The following is a 19,603-nucleotide window of genomic DNA, read 5'->3' on the forward strand; positions in this document are numbered from 1 at the left end:
TTTGTGCACGCGTGTGCATGTGGTGTGCGTTTGAGAGTGGATCTATGGGGGATTGTCTCTGTGTGTGTGTGTGTGTGTGTGTGGGGGTTTGTGTGTGAAAGAGGGAGGGAGAGAGTTAGAGAGAGAGAGAGAGAGAGAGAGAGAGAGATTATGTCTGTATACATGTGTAATGTGGGCGTGTGTGTGTGTGTGTGTGTGTGTGTGTGTGTGTGTGTGTGTGTGTGTGTGTGTGTGTGAAATGGCATCAAATATGCAACTCTGGGGTCAGAGCTACAGTCATGAGATCCTCCCCCAGCACCCCCCACATGACTGCCTATGCCTCTTCCATGAGAAACATTCAGTCCTCCCAGCTAGTGATAACACACACTACTCTACACATCCAGCCTTCTGCTCTCACACTCCAATGCGTCAATGCGCGCGTGCACACACGCAAACACACACACACACACACACACACACACACACACACACACACACACACACACACACACACACATGCTGGTCTGCACAAAGCAAAAGGGAAAGTCACCCAGAGTTGAGAGAAACACACATAGAAACAGAAAGCCACATATACAATTTGCATACATACACAACAAATACACATACACACAGACACACACATGCATACATAAACACACACTGAGAACACACAGTAACCTTGTTTGCACTCTCTCTTCTGTACTCTCTCGTTTCTCTTCTCTGTTTGAAGAAAGCTGACTGTCTGTTAATAGAAGTTAATCATAAACCACAGATAAACCTCCTCCCCAACCCCCTCTCTTACCCTGTATGCAGAGAGAAGACTGGAGCAGATGTTCAAACACATACATTACAGGGAGAAAAATCCCCCCTTTCTCTCTCTCTCTCTCTCTCTCTCTCTCTCTCTCTCTCTCTCTCTCTCTCTCTCTGTGATTGATTGATCAGCCACAGCTCCTCAGTGTATCCAGCCATTCACTCGCCCCACATACAAAGCTGCAGACTCAGTACAACAGATCCGGCCCTGACGTGGGCTAGGTCCGGCCCAGAGCGGGGCCAGGTTTATTACCCCCCACCAACCAGACTAGTTAGTCCAGGTTAGCCTGGCTAGCGCCACTACTTCTCAATGAGACGTGGTCTGGGAACCAAACGTTAATTTTCTCGTATTTGAAAAAAATGCCCAGATCCGTTTATTGGGTGCCACGGATGTCTATCAAATGCGTCTGTGCATAGCTCATCATTGTCTTGCTTTCCCCCCTGTTCTGTGATTGGTTCCCTATCTCAGGCGAAAATTTGCTCCATGGTCTCCAGGCTGCCTCAGCAGCGTGAATCAAATCGCGCACAAGGCAGCATGGGAACACCCAGGCTAAGTCCAGGTGGAATCAATGTCACAAACTATCCCCACCCCCCTGCCTCCACCTTCACTAAGCTGCTTCTGACAAGTCTGATCCCTACTCTATGAGCAGGTCACTGGGACTGGAGTGACACACAACAGTCAAACCCCCCCACACACACACACACACTGTTCAGTGGATGAGGAGACCACCAACTTTAGGAATCCAATTAACTGCTAAGAGGCATTGGTTGGACTGGCTGTCACTGAGTAGATCAGAATTATGATTAGCTGGTAATTTACTACCCCCAAGCCCAACCTAACCCCCCCCCCAGGGTGTGGGGGGCTGGTGGGGGCGGTGAGGGGGGTGCCACGCTAAGCCCCTGGAATGCTGCATGGCTCTAGGTTCCCATCCGTCTCTCTCCCCTCATTCTCAGGCCTGCTTTAGTGCTCACACAGAAACATTTTGTTCCCTCAAAGAAAAAAAAGAGTTGAAAGTTTAAGAAAATCACACTTGTGAAGAGCCTGCTAATACTCCCCGCCCTGCTGGCTATGTGCCCCACGCTGCATGTGCTCTGAAAATGAAAATGAGGAGCACCTGTGGAGTTGGCCCTTGAGATATATGATCTATGTGTGTGTGCACGTATGCACATGCATGTACAGTATGTGTGTAAATTAAAGTGACTATAGAATGCACAGACACACACTCTCCTTCAGAAGTTTTAAAGGTTTTTACACATTCACTAATACTAATATGTTAGGTTTGAAATATTGCAAATGTAGGTAACAGTCTATCATAGCCTATTAATGTCTAAATACTATCTAAAAATGAAGGTGAAAGTATTGTAAATCAGCTTTATATGATCATTTGCCCAGGTGGATCTCATGTGTGAGTCATTGTCTGTATGCAGAGTGTCCTGTGTCTTATCAAAATTCACTGAGAGCCTGGCTCGGGACCTTTTGCTCATCACCAGGCCAGGCCTCTGTAGAACATGCAGGCAAGGGGGAGGTTGTAACTAAGAATAATAAAGTTGACCAGGGGCCTCATTTATAACGCGTTCTTACGCACAGATTTGATCTTAGACCGTGCGTACGCTCAAATCCATGCCAACGCTCAGATTTATAAAAACCGTCTTTGACGTGAAAAAGTGCTTATCTCCACGTCAGGGCCCACTTCCCCGAAAGCATCTTAAGCCTAAGAGCCGCCAGAAAAGTCCCTCTTACTTAACGCCTTAAGATTTGGCCGACTGTTTCCCGAAACCATCGTGAGCTTAAGAGCATCGTGGAAACACTTCTTAGATCTACGAGTGCTCCAGAGTACTCGCACGCTAAGAGCCGCCTTAACAGTACTTCTCACTGAGGTCACCAACAGGACATACAGAGGAATTACAACTTAGAATACATAATCCAATTTACGCTCCCATTCTTTATTGTGTTTTACTTGTGATGAATCAGATTTTAGCGTGCAAAATAGCCTACATTTAATGATCATAATAATGTGATGAAAAAGCGGACAAAAATGCAATCAAGTTATGAAACGAGACGCTACCAGAATAGTTTGACATTATCTTTGCTAAGTGAATATTTTATTAGGCCTATGAGGTAAAAAGCAGAGAAAGCAACATGTGGTTTAGTCTGTAGCCTACTGCATCAAAATCTAAGCCTACACATTTCCTCTCTTTCTTACTCGACTTCTTTCTTATCTTCAAACGTGTTCTTAAGTGGCATCATAAAAAATTGTTGCATGGTGCAACAATCTAATCTTAAAATAATTACAATTATTTATGTCTCTGTGTGGTATATAACCTACATGCAGATGTCAAAGTGTTTCTATTTTCGTATTGATGTGAATTAATGTATAGATCCGAGGTTTAAATGGTAGGCCTATAGCTGTGACGTGCAGTCACCTGACATCACCGTCAAATCAGAGCATATTTCAGAACTATTAACGTGGACAGCTCCCCTTAAGAGCATCTTAAGAGCAGTGCATGCGCGGCTTCACGCCACGAGCATGTTCGGGAAACAGTCGGAAAAACCAAACGAACGATCGTAAGATGAATCGTAGAAAACCCTCTTAAGAGCGTGTCTCCGTCGTTATCGGGGAAGTGGGCCCAGGTTCAAACTTGACGTACGACCATTTCCTTGTGGTAATGCCTGGGTACTGCAAGTAATCTGAGGTCCAAGTGCGATGCATTTTCAAAATTCCAAGACCAACGATCTCATGTCTTTCTTTGCCATATGCATGATCAATATCAGAAGATTTTTAAGACGTTTTTGGACGCAGCTTAATGTTTCATGGTTTGGCATAAAACTGCTATACTATAGAGAACTATAGCCCACTTAAGAAAGTGAAAAGACGTATAGCTTACTTATTTCACAATATCTAAAAAAAAAACAACACCAAGACCTACGATAGAATAATTGAAACATTCTTACAGGTGATCTAGTATATTTAGTGATCTCACCAATCTAATATTGACCCTCAAATGTCCAATTGCCCTCGTTTAGGAGAGGAAGGCATTCAAAAGGCATTCAACAGTTTGATAATGTTGGAGGTTATTGTGCAGTATTGGGAATATAGGATAGTATTTGATCATACAGTTTTGAATGTTAAAAGTGAATAAACTTTTTTGAGAGGTAGATAAACTCTAATAAGAGATGGGTAGGCCTAAACTCTATTTCTGAAATTTCAGAGGTGGATAAACTGCGCTTACTGTTTAGTCTCCACTACATCCTAATTTGCTTCTCATAGGCCTATTCCCAGCTTCAGAACAGAAAGGTAATATTTGACAGTAAGCTATACAATGTAGGCTATAGATATTTTATATCATATATAGCCTACACAACCAAGGGACGGAAGTTATCCTCTGAAAGCAGGGCATCTTCATATTTAGTGTTGTGTCGGGTTGGCGTAAAGAGGTGCAGAGCGCCTGTTTGTTTGCTTTTTTGACTGGCAGTGCCCAAGATCAGATGACAATACGTGAGTTGAATAATGTAGGATAAAATATAAAGGTAAGGCTAAAGCAAACAATAAAGGACAATGTTTAAGGCATTGGACATTATTGAAAGAAATGATAGCAAAGATATGCAGAATGAATGAAAATGACCGCTTAACTAGGCTACTTTTTCAGCAAAAACATAGCCTACCCTAAAAGAAACGTTAAGCCTACATGACATATCACGCTTATAATTTAGTCTTCTGTTTTGTAGGCTAAATCAGCATATTACCCTGGGTCATATTGGAAACGTACAGTAGCCTACTGTACCATAACGTACATAGGCTACTGTATATAGGCCTAGAGGTCTTTCCTTCATAAGCTAGGCCTACCCATTTTTTTTTCTACAAAGTAGGCCTAAACATACCTAAATGTTGATTATTCACATTACTGCAAGCAAAAGGAATGAAAGCGAGCAGAGGACAATGGACATGGATGCATATCGACCTCTTTCCAGAAAGCTTTGCTGGAAAAAACATAATTAGTTAAGCTATTCGAACTGACGCATATAGGCTAGTTAACATCAGATGACATAGGCTAGGCCTATACAATGTTTTCAATATCTAATTTTACATAAGCTACAGCTTTTAGGCCATTGATTTCATTAAAACATATGCTAATGATATTGATGAGGGGTGTTTACAAGGCGGAGACCTAAAACCATCCGGCCAAGCGCACAAGTTGGCGCTCATTTGTGATTTATAATGGGCACATCTGGAAGGGTGGCGACGACGCTTTTTTTGTGCGTCACGCTCGCTTTCTCTGAATCACACGCATTTATCATTTCAGAAATGATCTAAGATCAAATGAAGAATGGTTTCTACGCAACCCTTTTATAAATGAGGCCCCAGGCCTGATGACACAACAACAAGAGACCACATCCCCACAAACCATACCTTTATATTGCATATTCATACTAGAGGTCACTCCTTCTCTTCGCTTGTAACTTACTTAAGGTTAAGATTTGTTTTGTATAGTCAGAGAATACTGGTGAAATCCAAGTATGGGGTGACACAAACATGTATCTCTCCCTTGAGGGGGACTGGCCCCCCATTGAAAAGAATAAAAGCCTGTATCCTGATTTTCCATCGTCCTGACTGAGTCTCCAGAGAAATATGGTAGCATAATTTTTGCTATCAACAGTCTATTCATTTTTACTACAATTAGAACATTTGAGAAATGTAATTTAATCTTTTGTTGTTTTTGTTTGTGTTATACATATAGTGTATCGGCAGTTGGCCTCAGAGGTGTATGTGTGTGAGTGAGTAGCCTGACACAGAGAGAGAGAGAGAACATGAGTGGAAGTCAATGATGGCAGAAGACCTCCCATGGCTGAAGGTCAGTTTGGTTAACCTTCTGTGTCGCCACGGCAGCCGACCCACCCTAATCTACTAATAGTGGCATGGCATGAGCTTGCCGTGTGGAATCTGCTGTGTGTAAAATCCGCTGGCGTGTGGAGTTTGCTGTGTGTAGAATCCGTTGGCATGTGGAATCTGCTGACGTGTTCAGAACGTCATGCAAGAGTGAGCGAGCAGGCAAGCGAGGGAGAGAGAGAGAGTGGACAGGCGCGTCCAGAGACACGCCGTTCTGCTGAGGTGGCAGGCTGGACTCTTCGTCAGAGACATGTCAAAGTAGACTAACCAAATATTTCCTTTGTGGGCTGATGTAGGCTTTAGGCTGCTCTCTAAATACATGCACGGTCAAACAGAGGAAACTAAAATTGGCGGACTGAGAAGCCTCTCTGAATATCGGTACGTCATCAGGGCAGCCAGTGAAGCCCCTTCATGTTGGGTCACATTGAACTCTTGCTTAAAGACACAACCTCAAGTGAGTAGACCCTGATGACTGGCAATGCAAATCCCAAGCAGGGCTTGGTCGACCAGTTGCACTGAGCTAAGCTGCACAGAGCCACAGCGCTGTTGTAAAAAATAGCCAAAAGGCACTGGGTGATGCATGGGAATCCTAAAAGAATCAGAAGCATGAGACTTCTCTAGGGGGCTCAAAATGTCAACCTTTTAGTTTGGCTCAAAATGTGGGCCTTTTAGTTTAGCTCAAAGTGTCAACCTTTAGTTTAGTCCTCATCAATTAGCTGCTTTCTCCACCCATTTTGCTTTTTATTAGACTTAAGAGTATCATCAGGTATTTTGTGTCCAAAGTGTGTGTTGTTTTAGTTTTATTGTGTGTTATGGTGTATGAGTTTGCGACGTGAGTTTAATGCAGAGTTTATGTAGTGTTGTGTGGGGAGTGTGTGTTGTGCTGTGTAAGTTTAATGAAGTGTGTTATGTGAGGAGTGTGTATTGGGCTATGTAAGTTGTGTACAGAGTGTCTGCCTGTTTTGGTGCATGTCTTGAGTCGTGTGAGTTGAACACTGAGTATGTGTATTGAGCTGTGTGAGTTAAATGCAGTGTGTGTGTGTGTGTTTTAAGGTGTGTGAGTTGAATGCAGTGTGTGTGAGTTGACTGCAGTGTATGTGTGTTGAATGCAGTGTGTGTGTGTGTGTTGAGCTATGTGAGTTGAAAGCAGTGTGTGTTGAGCTGTGTGTGTGGACTGCAGTGTATGTGTGTGTTGTGTGTGTTGTTTGAGGAGCGTGTGCTGTGGAGAGCGTCTACTAGTTCTCACGGAGATGCTCACAGAGAGTGAGTGGGCAGGTGTGTGAGCAGGTGGCATAGCCTGGCATGGCACGGTGGGCATCGATCTTCTGGCCTCCACACGCACAGCTGCTCAGGGTTCCTCTTGCCCCCTGCCGACACACGCACATGCAGCTGTGCATTCTGGGAGTGTTTAACCCGACACCATCAGACCAGTGTATCTTTGAGACATGCGTGAGATCTGGGAAGGATCCTTTTCAACCAGTGAAAGTGAGAAAGAGGAAGAGAACAGTGTGTGTGTGCGTCATCGCCCATTTGGTCCAATGGGTGAGCAGAACACGGTTGGTTCAGTGAATATATCACCCTGTAGGCTAATTCCCAGTGGTTGATTGAAAGAGACCATGTGTTACACAAACCATTGAAACCAGCATGATCAATGCTTCAATAAGTCAAACTGATGTATGCAATGATCTATATGCTTACTTCATTTGCAACGGAAATGTAGAAAATGTTTATATATGTTTTGCATGTGAAGTGCGTAACTTGACTAAGTGTGTGCATTCTCCAAAACGAATAATGTAATGGTGCTGTGAATACACTGTGAGATACCAGTCAGCAATATCATGGTATGTCTGTGACACCGTCTCATTTTATACAGGAAATGCAAAAACAAACACACGACAAACCACACAAAGACAGCTTTGGTAACAATAAACTAATCTTGTTTTGTTCTTTTTGCTATTTACATTTGTACCTAATGTGCAAATTAATAATTTAAAGTAGTGTAAAACTCTCAAATGAATATAAAATCATATTTTCTTTTTGTTCTTCCGGAATTTTTTTTGTTTTCTTTTTTACAATTCTAACACGGTGAGTCCATAAGCTTGTCACATAGAAAGGAGGAGGAGGAGGAGGAGGACCGTGAGGAAGAGGAGGCCGTAGTGTGTGTGAGTAGAAACTGGAGAGGGCACGGACAGTGGAAAGCATTGGACATCCTTGGCCAGGAGAGAAACTCACAGAAGGACAGCATCCTGGTACCCAGGCGATGCCACAAAAATAAAAACAAACAAACAAACAAACGAGTAAGTCGACCCAAAACTCATGCCAACCACACCCACACCTTCTGTGTGTCATATTTGGATACACACGTACACACACTCACACACACTGAAAGTGCAGGTGAACATCACAAATTCCACGGCATGAACACATTTGGAAAGATTAATGGGTGTTGATGTTTCTTTTCCTGTTGGCTGTGTGTGTGTATGTGTGTAGGAGTCAAGGGTGTGTGTGTGTGTTTCTGTGTTTGAGAGAGTGTTTCCTTTTGTGTGTGTGTGTGTGTGTGTGTGTGTAGGGGTTGAGGGTGTGTTGGGTGTGTCAGGTGTTACTCTCCTGGCGACAGAGGGAGTGTTCACAGTAAAGCACTGATGATGTCACTGGTCACTGATGATGTCACAAAAAGGCTTGTGGTGTTTCTGAGTGGCACTGAAATCAAAGGCGACAGCCTTGTCCAGCTCTCCTGATCTCCTGGTGTTGCACACACACATACATTAACACACAGCAACCTGCTTCTCTATGGAGCGCTACTGGTCTAGTTAGGCTTTCTACAGTCAATTGTAATAAGCAGTGACACAGAGATCTGTTTTTGTTGAGTATGAAATACTCTTGTTAAAAAACATATGGTGACAGTTTTTCACGATTTAACCTTATTCGCCAAATGGGTTATACATATATATTGCCTTACAATGTAAACGTACCTGAGGACAAATTAAAAGTTTTATGTGTGTCGTAGTTGTGTGCTGTGATTCTTTTGTGTCTGTGTTGTAGTTTTGGCACATCTCAAATTTGGTTTAGATTTTTTTAGAATGGAAAAGCCCAATGTGATTTGTTTCCATAAATCTCTTGGCAGTGCTCATAATCCAGGGAATCGGGTATCATAAACGACCTCCAATGTGCCACAGCCAACAACACAGACACACTCTGGAGTCTCGACTGGATCTGGCTCTGATCTGATTCGGGTCTATGGCCAGATCTGAGATACAGTCCGCAGCTGTCTGAACATGTTTCATAAACACTACATCAGGTAGAACTCCTTCCAGTTTCACACAGACCCCTAACATGTTTTGTAAGTGTTACATCAGACAAAACTCCTCATTAATCCACATGAACCCCTAACATGTTCCCTAAATATCACATCAGCTAGAACACCTTACCATTTATACACGGATCCTGTACGGTTCCCTCAAAGACATAACGCTTCATCTATTATGGCTTCTATACTTTGACATTACGTTTTATACCCATTCTCTTACACTCAGATTATCTCTTAAGATCATCTCTTACGGACCACTCCATCACAGATCTAGGCCTCATCAGGACCACATCCGGCCCAGACCTGGACCAGAATCACCTGCAATATCATTGGTGATCAGATACAGCTGATAATATGTTGATGTTAAGTTAACTTTCAGAAACAGCTGAATCGGGTTATCAGGATATAGACTGGAGCATACGGACACACACACACACACACACACACACACATGCACACACACACTCACACAAGAGGCCTAGCCAGTCAGTCCATGGCATTGGAAGCTGATGTTCTTAAGAGCAACACTGCACACCACAACATAGACCGAGCAGCACACAGTCACAGAGTGATGTTCTCTGTTGCATGGACATCAGGCTGAAATTAGATTGGTAAATTAACAGGGCAAGTTCATTATCGCTCGTGGGATGCATAGATTACAAAAGAGGGGAGGGGGGAGGAGGTGCTAACATCACCAAAATTATTGCTTTTTAAAAAAATTCCCATGCTTAGCAGTGCACTTCCCTCCCTTTGGACTTATTTGCAATGCACAGAGAAAAAAAAAGAACATTATTCAATATAGAGACTTCAAAGGACTAAGCTGAGAAGTATTGCATTCAAATTGACCTCTAACTGGAGCGACTCGTCTAAAGTACTGCAAGCTCCATGGAGATTGACATATGCTTTTACATTTCTCTCACACACACACACAGGTACAGGTGAGTTTACAGTAGGTGCTCTGAGCACAGTGACGGGCTTTTACTTTAGAACAAGTAAAAGATCTATCAGACATAAACATACAAACAAAGCAAACCGACAAAACGTACAAACAAACAAACGCAACAGCACAACCTCTGGCCAAAGCTGTAAACTGACTCCTGTCGCTCTTCCTGTTTGTTGTTGTTGTTGTTGTTGTTGTTGTTTACAGTGTCCTTCACTACTGGACGAAATGCAACGAGAATACAAGGAGGCCGTTCTTAAATAGAGTAGGACGTGGTATGCCAGTAAGCCGGTGCTGTCTGATCTACCTGCAGAGCAGTGCCAAGGGGTGCCCTTGGGAACTCTGGTTCTCCAGGAGGGGCAATAGGGGCAAATACAGGGTCCGGCAGATGCCCCGTGGGTGGGTGGGCTATCCGGTTCTGTGGGTTTTGCCCTCTCGTTCCCTGCGGCGGAGCTCCTCCCGGTAGCAGTAGGAGCAGTAGTTCTCCGTCTCTGGTCGACCGTAGAACGAGCAGTTCTCCCGCTTGCAGCGCCGCTGCTGGAAGCAGTACGCAGAACAGACAGAACTAGGGACGGAACCGGACACTGGTCCGCTGCGGCCGGCTGTGCCCACCACGGGGCCGAGTCCACCCGTGCCGATGCCGGTACCGCCATTGCCAGCGCCACTGCCTTTGGTTCTGTCGTGGTGTCCGAGCCAGTGGCCGTGAGGGGAGGGCTCGTCGTCGGCAAACTCCAGGCAGTCGCGGATGTCGTTGATGTGGAAGCCGTTGGTGTAGGTGTGGGACTTGTGCTCGCCCGCCATGGTGTAGGACAGGAGGGAGTCGTGGTGGTGATGCCCGTAGCTACCGACGGCGTGCCCGGCGTGGTGCCCGTAGCCGGCGTGCCCACTGTGGGTGGTGTTGGCGGCCGTGCGCAGGCTGGGCAGCCGGGACGGGCTGTAGCTCTGCGAGGACAGCGAGCGGTTCTGTTGCGGGTACGTGGCGCACGTCTTCAGCGTGCCCATCTGAGGGGGCGGCAGCCGGCAGGACGGTGCCACGGGCTCCTCGCGTGCCACCTCACGCAGGTGGATCACGCTGTGCCGCTGCACGGGCGGCGTGTGGCTGTAGTGGGCTGACACTGGAACTGGACCCAACGGGCCCACCACCGTGGAGCCCACCGAGCCGGGCCGCCTAGCAGCGTTGCTGGGGGAGGAGAAGGGCACGGGGGACATGGACGACATGGAGGGGACAGGGGAGGGGGCGGAGGCCGGGGCCGAGGCGGTGTTGGCTGGGATGGGGATGGGGATGGGGGAGGTGGACAGGATGGGGCTGCCCCTGTCGGGCACCTTGGAGGTCAGCTGCGGATGAGGGTGGGGGTGGGTGGTGGAAGGCCGGGTGGAGGAGCGGAGAGCAGCTGTCGGGGGGCGAGCTGTCCGACCGCTCCCGCTGGAACACACTCTCCTGCTCGGGTCGCTTCAGGGCGGAGGTGATGGACGAGGAAAGGATGGGTACGGCGGCGGAGGTGGTGGTGCTGATGGTGCTCGTCGTCACGGCGACCCCTCCTCCGTTGGTCTGGGGCTTCTTGTCGGCGTCGGCCTTCCTCTTCTGCTCCTGCTCGGTGCTGAAGCGCTCCTGGGCACTGGTCAGGTAGTAGCTGATCATCTCCTCGTGGAACTGGTGCCGGTGGCTGGTCAGCAGCAGTCCGGCGAAGATGAACTTGCGCTCGCCCTGCATGGCCGCGCGCAGGATGTTCAGGCTCAGCTTCACGTCCGTGCTGTACTTCCAGCTCTCCAGGCCACTGCTCCCCCCGCTGCCTGCGCTGGAGCCCTTCCCTGACCCGCTGCCCGGTCCCTGGCCCGGCCCGGGGGAGCTCCCCGAGGCCCGGTCCGTGGGCGATGGGCTGGTGCATTTCTCAGAGGAAGATGTGCTGGCCGACTGACCCGACTGACCCGACTCCTCCTTGCTGCCCTTGCGGGCCTTGGAGTCCTTTTTCTTGGCTTTGGGTTCCCCGGTTCCTCCTGTTCCACCTCCAGTGCCGTTTTCGGTTCCCGCACGGCTGCTGCTGCCACTGCCATTGCCGCTGCCCGAGCCAGACTTGCTCATCTTCCCGTGCACCAGGCCGCCCAGCCCGCCCATGTTCTTCTTGAGCTTGATGCCCAGCGTCTTGCTGAAGCTGCCCAGCTTGTTGGCCACCGAGTCGGCCCGCGTTTTGTCCTTGTCCTTGTCCTTGCGCGGCTGCTTGTCCTTGTCTTTGCTCTCCTTGCCGTTGGACTTGCTGCCGTTGGAATTCACGTTGGAGTTGCTGCAAACTGACTCGCGGTCCGAGTCCATGGACTCGGCCAGGGACTGCACGTCCTCGCCCGCTGAGGCGGTCGGAGACTCCGGCTGGGCAAGAGGAGCCTGGTGGGGGTGGGTGGGTGGGGTGTTGGGTAGTGGATAGGGGGTCGGGGCAGAGGAGAGAAAAGACAGGCTAACATCAGAAGGGAGATTCAGCTTTTCCGGACTTTGCTCCGCACTGTTGCGCTAAGACAGCTTAAGCAGTTAGTGGTCATTTATTTTTAGCAACTGTCATCCCCTAGCTTTCCATGAAACTCTGAATGGGGAATAACAAACAGACGCCACGGGATTTTCTGTCATTTAATTAGTGGCCTACAGAAGACTGGCATTATATTACGGAAATTAGTTCCAGGATTCATATAGGGACTAAAACTAGGGAGGGGGGTACATCGAATACAGAGGGGGGGGGAGTTGAGAGAGAGAGAGAGAGAGAGAGAGAGAGAGAGAGAGAGAGAGAGAGAGAGAGAGAGCAGGAGAGGAACAGGGGAGTACAGGAAAGAGAATGAGAGTAGAGCAAGAAAAGTAGTAGAGAGAAGAGAAAAAAAGAGAGAGAGAGAGAGAAGAAGGAGAGGGAATGAGAGAGGTTTACCCTTGTTTCTGAGGGAATTCGGATCCATGTTACATTCATGTAGTTGTGCAGCAGGTTGAGCTTGGCCTCCAGGGACAGAATGAGACTGCAGACAGGAGAGAGAGAGACAGAGAGAGAGAGACAGAGAGAGATGTCGTTATTTGCCATTATCATCCGCTGCAGGTGGGTCTCAGCCCCTCATCCTGACAGCCCATTTCCACAGAGGAAGCAGCTCCTCCAGTGGCCTGTACTAATGGCAGCCTTCCTGACAGCTCAATCTGCCTGCCTGAGCACAGCACTGACTGAGCATATCCGCATCTGAACGTGTGCGCACACACACACACACACACACACACACACAGTGTCCCAGCACATCCCTGCCTGAACACATCCCTGACCGCCACAAAGGGAATTGGACAGACGGGCCTGACCATAGCCACAGATGTAAAACTGCCTCAACCTCAACCAATCCATTAGTTAGGCCAAATAACTGTGTTCATGAGTGGGTAGAGAAACAGGCAGTGGCTAAATAAATCAAGTAACACCAAAGGAGAAGCCGTCCTTGAGCAAGGCACCCCCAACTGCTCCCCGGGTGCTGGATTAAGGGCTGCCCACTGGTGTGTATGTGTGCTCCTACTGTGGGTGTACTCCTCCTGAGCTCACTGCTCTGAGTGTGTGTACTGTACACCTTCCCTGGATGGGTAAAATGCAGAGAGCAAATTTCCAAAAGGAACTTCCTACAGGACTAATAATGTATAACTATATAACTATGAGAAGAAGAGAGAGAACTGAGGAAGAAATGAAGGAAAAAAGAGTGAGCGGAAGAGTTTGAGGGAGAGGAAAAGAGAGTGATTTAGAGAAATAGAGAAAAAGAGAGCAGGGGGATAGAGAGGGAGAGGTAAAAAGGGAGAGATGGAGAAAATGGAAAACAGAATGGGGTAACTCCCATAGACACCAGTGGGACTAGCAGTAATTAGTGACTATTCAGCTGTACATTGAGGACCCAATGATGCATGGGCCCATTTCATTACTTAGAGGTCTGAGCAGATGTTTGCAAAGAGCCTCCGTATCAAGTAATCCATGAACAACAAGTTTACAGCTGTCTGCTTTTAACATGCGCTATGTAACGCTCATTTATCCCTCTTATCTCCCCATTTCCCTGCAGCACTTCAGATGAGAGAGGGGGGCAACATAGTCAGACCCTAACCCTCCCTACGCTCCCTAGACCAGTGTTGTGCGTTTGTAGACATGCCCTTAGGTAAAGGACAAAGTCATGATGCATGGGGTTAGTTGTGCTTGACTGGGTCAGGGGGAAGTGATCATGAGAGTGGGGGGTTGGTGGTGCTGGCTTAGCGGTGGCTGCTGTGTTAGGCTGGTACTAGCCTAGCAGCTCTTCCCAGCAGAGGTTTATGTGACCTCGCTGTATAGGTTTAGCATAAATCCCTCACATGCTGTGTCTGTAGCCACAGATGGAGAGAGGCACCCCTATGTCCATATGTTTTAAATGTTTCTGGGCACACACACAGACACACAGACACACAGACACACATGAACAACTTTACGCAAACATACAACACACAAACATACAAGTTCACAATTTCACGCACAAACATACACATACACACACTGAATCAATCACTAACTCACTCACACAAACACACACACACCCACAGACAGGTGCCCACTCATACACACACACACACACACACACACACACACACACACACACACAAAACACACACACATACACACACTCACACACACACTCACACACACACACACACTCAGAAATACAGTGCCCCCTTACTTGGCCATCTTGGTGTTGTCGTTGTCGTCCCTCCCCCACTCCCAATCTCTGCCCGGATCCACGGCGAAGTGGAGCGCCAGCAGCTTATGCTCCGAGTCTGTCAGAGGAATGACGGCTGTAGGAGAGGAGAGAGAGGGAGGGAGTGAGTGACAGAGAGGAGAAATAGAGGAGGAGAGGAGGAGAATAGGAAAGGAGGAGAGGTGGGAGGAGAAGAGAGAAGGAATTAAAGATATATGATGAAAAAAGGATGACAGAGGAAAAAAAGACAGAAAGGAGAAGAGAGGAGGAAGGAGGAGGAGAAGAAATGTGGGAGAGGAGGATGAGAGAGAAAAGAGGGATCAGACAAGCCCAGAGGGATGAGAGGAGAAGAGAGGAGAGAAGAGGGAGATGAGATGAGGAAAAAAAGAAGGATCAGAAAGAGAAGCAGAGGAGAGAGAGAGACGAGAGGGGGAGAGGAGAAAAGATGAAAGAGAAAAGAGGCATGAGCACACATGAGAGGAGGAAAGAAGGGGGTGAAGGATAAGAGTGATGAAAAGAGAGAAGGAGGGAGGGAGAGAGAGAGGGGTTGTTTGTTAAAATACTATTCAAACCTTTAAATTACTGTTCGCTTAGTAAGATACATTTGCATTAGAAAATCTAAGATAAACAACCTTAAAATCCTTTGACTTAAAAGAAAACAGAGAGAGAGAGTGAGAGAGAGAGAGAGAAACGGAGGAGAGTGAAAAAAGAGTGACTCCCACTGCAGGATGGAATGGGTGCCTGCCTGACATGCTGACAGTATCCAGTGGAGCTGGGCCAGACCAGGGCCAAATGAGAGCCAGACCTGGGCCAGATCTGCACCAATCTAGGGCCAGATTCCTCTGCTGTCTTGGGAGCCTCCCCACAGAGCAGAGAGAGTTTAACTGAAAGTAAACTTGGTCACACCCTGTCTGTTTTTCTGCGTTGCTGACAACAAAAACCAAAAACACATGCACACTCTCCATCCTACCTGGGCACAGACAGCTGTGTCTGTACAACATACAAACACATAAACACACACACACACACACACACACACACACACACACACCTACCCACACACGCATAGTCGCATACGCACACGCACAAACAGGATGTGGGCAATGGGCAAGGCAGGATTTCACAGAATCTCAGGTTGAGATTACGTACTGCATTAACCCTATAGAGTCCCCCAAAACCTCTCCCCTCTGGGAGGAGGAGGAGGAGGAGAGAGAGAGAGAGAGAGACGATGACGGTAACGAGGGTGAAGAGAGACACCACATGGAGGAGATGAGGAGGAAACAAATGTTTGTGGTGCTACCTACGCGAGGCATCCACAGGAAGAGACATTTCAGCATTAATCACCAGCCACACACACATGCTCACACAAACACACACATACACACACATACACACACATACACACACACACACACACACACACACACACTCACACACACGGCACGAAGCAACAGGGCTTTGGCACACAGCACACAGGTTGGGCAGGGCTCTGTTTCTCAACCCATGAGAAAAAAAAAGCAGAGAGAAATAGACAGAGAGAGAACAAGAACGAGAGAACAAGAGAGAGAGAGAGAGAGAAACTGTGAGTGCTACACCCATGCCCTTCCTTCCTCTTCCTTCACTCTCTGTTCCCCTCTCTCACACTCTGGCAACCACAACCCTCATGCACACACGTACACACAGCACCCCATACGCATCTCTGCTCCTCTCCTCTGGGACTGGGAAAGAGAGAAAGATGAAGGGAAAGGTAGACAGAAAGAGAGCAGGGAAAGAGGGAGGAAGAGAGACTGAATGCAAGAGCCAGAGAGCCAGCAGGGGGAGGGAGAGAGGGGAAAAAAAGAGGAGGAGGAGAAGAAGAGTCAGAACGAGGGGGAGGGATGGAGTGAGAAAGGGAGAGAGAGAGGGATAGAAAGAGGAGGGGGAGGGCAGGGCTGTGTTCTCGTGACAGACGGGAGTTACAGTGTGTTCAAGCAGAGGACATTCCAGCCCCTTCTGTCACACACTCAGGGAACACAGTCTCCTCTCTCTCCCCTGCTCCCTCTCTCTCTCCCCTGCTCCCTCTCTCTCTCCCCTGCTCTGCTCCCTCGCTCTCTCTCCCCTGCTCCCTCACACTTCTTCCCTCCTTATTCTTTCTCCATTGCATTTCTCTCTCTCCTTATTTTTTCTCTTTTTTCTTGCCCTCTTTTTCTCCTGCTCTGTCTTTCTCTCAAATATGTGCTACTGGCATAACCAGCACTTCAAGTGTTGCCATAGCAAATACACACAGAACATGGGGAAAGATATAATTAAAGTATAATTAAAATATGATTTACTCATCCTATCACCCTTTGACTAAGTCACTCACTCTCTAACTATCTCTCTGTCAAATTCTTCTCTCTCTCTCTCTCTCTCTCTCTTGGTCGCTCGCTCTTAGCTGCTGATTTCATAATGCAAAGTGAACACGATGGTCTGAGTCAGTTAGAATAACACCACGCTGGCCTGGTAATATTCCACTCTGAGTATATGTATGTGCATGTATGTGTGTGTGTGTGTGTGTGTGTGTGTGTGTGTGTGTGTGTGTGTGTGTGTGTGTGTGAGAGAGAGAGAGAGAGAGAGAGAGAGAGAGAGAGAGAGAGAGAGGGGCGAGTAAAGGGGGAACAGGAATAGACATACTCAGTGAACAAAAGAGAGGGATGATTATCACCACCACAAAAACTTCCAGCCTTTCTCCTGTTGATTTCTCAATCATCTCAGAGCTTCGCCTTCGGCTCCTGGCCACAACATTTTATGTCCACAGAGATTACACACACACACACACACACACACACACACACACACACACACACACACTCTCTCCCTCTCTCTCTCTCTCTCTTTCACTCTTGCACACACACACACACACACACACACACACACATTCCATCGGAGACTTCCTTGAGAGTTGAGCAGACACTGTTCCTCCAGCAGCTCTGCTCTCTCTGCCAGAGAGTACACTTACCCAACAGACCTCAACAAGTTCATGACCTCAACTGATCAAAAAAACACCCGTACCAGTTGGTGACCCCAGCGGACCTGTAAAAAATGTAAAAAAATAAAACACCCTGTGCCAGTTCAGCTCGTGGGCAGTTGTGTAATGGCATTATATTTAGGATAGCCGGTATCAGGAACCGTCCAATACTTAAAAAGGCTAACAAGTGACAAATGCTATCTTATCATTAACCGCGCTGCAGGATGAATGTAAATAAAAGCCGTGCTAACACACAGCGTGTGGAGGGGGCCGTTCGAGGCCACACGAATGTGCTTGCCGTGGTTTTTCCATAATCGACAGGAGAAATATGCTCCCCTCGCCTGTCGCCGGGGCCCAGGCCGGGGCTGATAAGTGGGGCTGCGTGGGGGCATCCGGCAGGGCTAATCAGACGTGCCTGCGGGGTCACATCGCCGGGGGGTGGTGGAAATAGATTCTGTAGCGGCGGTGGTGGTGGCGGACGGTGTCGAGGTGCACGAGGCTCTGCAGACGGATGGAGTCAGGCCAGGACACCACAGGACGGGGGCGGGGGGGGCAAAGTACAGATGAGGGGGTGGAGAAAAGGACATGGAGTGCTGAACGCTGAGGAATGATGGGACATAGAACACACACACACACAGACGAAAACACTCATGGACACTCCCACAGACACACACACACACACAGACACAGACACAGACACACACACACACACATACACACACACACACACATGCCTATTCACAAACGTGTATATCTGCCTGATTGAGACGCATTTACAAACAGACACAAACAAACACATTCCTTAATCATCCCATGAGCGAATACACACAATCTGTGAATGTTTGACATTGCAAACACACACACACACACACACACACACACACACACACACACACACGCACACACACACACGCACACACACACAAAGGTCCACTTTCACAGGAAGGATATGCTGTACAAAAGCTCTATAGTTATTCTTATACTGTACATTCCCCCTCTATTTCTCTCTCTCTTTCTTTTTTTCTCCTCAACACACACACACAGACACAGTGACATAGAAACTGCCCCACCCCCACACACACACACACGCTCATGCAAACAAACACAGTGTTCCCAACAGGGTCAGGCAGTGGACAGGGGAAGGGGAGGGGGTATATGGGGTCATGTCCTTACTCCTACATGCAGCTGCCCCCCCCCCCCATCCCCTAACTCTCCTTGGCTAAGACTCTGTGTACTGTATAGCTCTGTGTGTGTGTCTCCTTGGCTAACAGTCTGTCTATTGCTGTGTGTGTGTGTGTGTGTGTGTGTGTGTGTGTGTGTGTGTGTGTGTGTGTGTGTCTCCTTGCCTGGCCTAGGCCGTTGTTCTCTCTTGGGCGCAGTCCAAACTTCAGCGCGGTGTGGGCCAACTCAGCTCCGGGGGATGACAGAGTAATGTATTTACTATCGCCACTGGCAACCGAGTGGCCCTGTCCCTGACTGACCTTCTCGGAGCGACGAGCATATGCACCATGACGTCAACATCTCATTCCCCCATCCCCCCACGACCACCCCCTGTCCCTCTGAACCCCGGCCGAAAGACGAACCCAACACCAGTTGCTTCTTGGGTGGGGGAGAGAGAGAGAGAGAGAGAGACAGAGGGAGAGGGAGAGAGGGAGGAGACAGGGTAAAGGGAAAATAAGGAGACAGAGTTGAGTGAGAGGGAGCGATGTGAGAAAGAGGACAAGGGAATGTGTGTGTGTGTGAGAGTGAGTGGATGAGTGAGTACAAGTGTGAAAATGAGTGAGGGAGGGGAGGGAGGACAGTGAGTAAGTGAGTGAGAAGGTGAAAGTGAGAAAGGGGAGGAATGAAAGACTGAGTGAATCAGTGAGAGTGTGAGTGAGAATAAGAGAGAGGGGGGTCAATGAAAGGAAGACGGGGCAGTCCTGTCCACATAGTCTTTTCAGTGCCAGTGCTTGTCAAATGGAACACCCTGTACTTGTGATCTAGAA

General features: G+C 47.9%; 1 protein-coding gene across 1 annotated transcript in view; it reads right to left on the reverse strand.

The window, feature by feature from the left end:
• Nucleotides 1-7,595: 7,595 nt before the first annotated feature.
• Nucleotides 7,596-19,603, reverse strand: part of otud7a (OTU deubiquitinase 7A) — a 102,967-nt gene continuing 90,959 nt past the window's right edge. The window contains 4 exon segments of the mRNA XM_048256726.1: nucleotides 7,596-11,248; nucleotides 11,250-12,299; nucleotides 12,826-12,910; nucleotides 14,612-14,726. Coding sequence (XP_048112683.1) covers nucleotides 10,331-11,248; nucleotides 11,250-12,299; nucleotides 12,826-12,910; nucleotides 14,612-14,726 — 2,168 coding nt within the window. The 3' untranslated portion in view covers nucleotides 7,596-10,330.

The sequence above is a fragment of the Alosa alosa genome, chromosome 11, assembly GCF_017589495.1.
Source record: "Alosa alosa isolate M-15738 ecotype Scorff River chromosome 11, AALO_Geno_1.1, whole genome shotgun sequence".
Lineage (NCBI taxonomy): Eukaryota > Metazoa > Chordata > Actinopteri > Clupeiformes > Clupeidae > Alosa > Alosa alosa.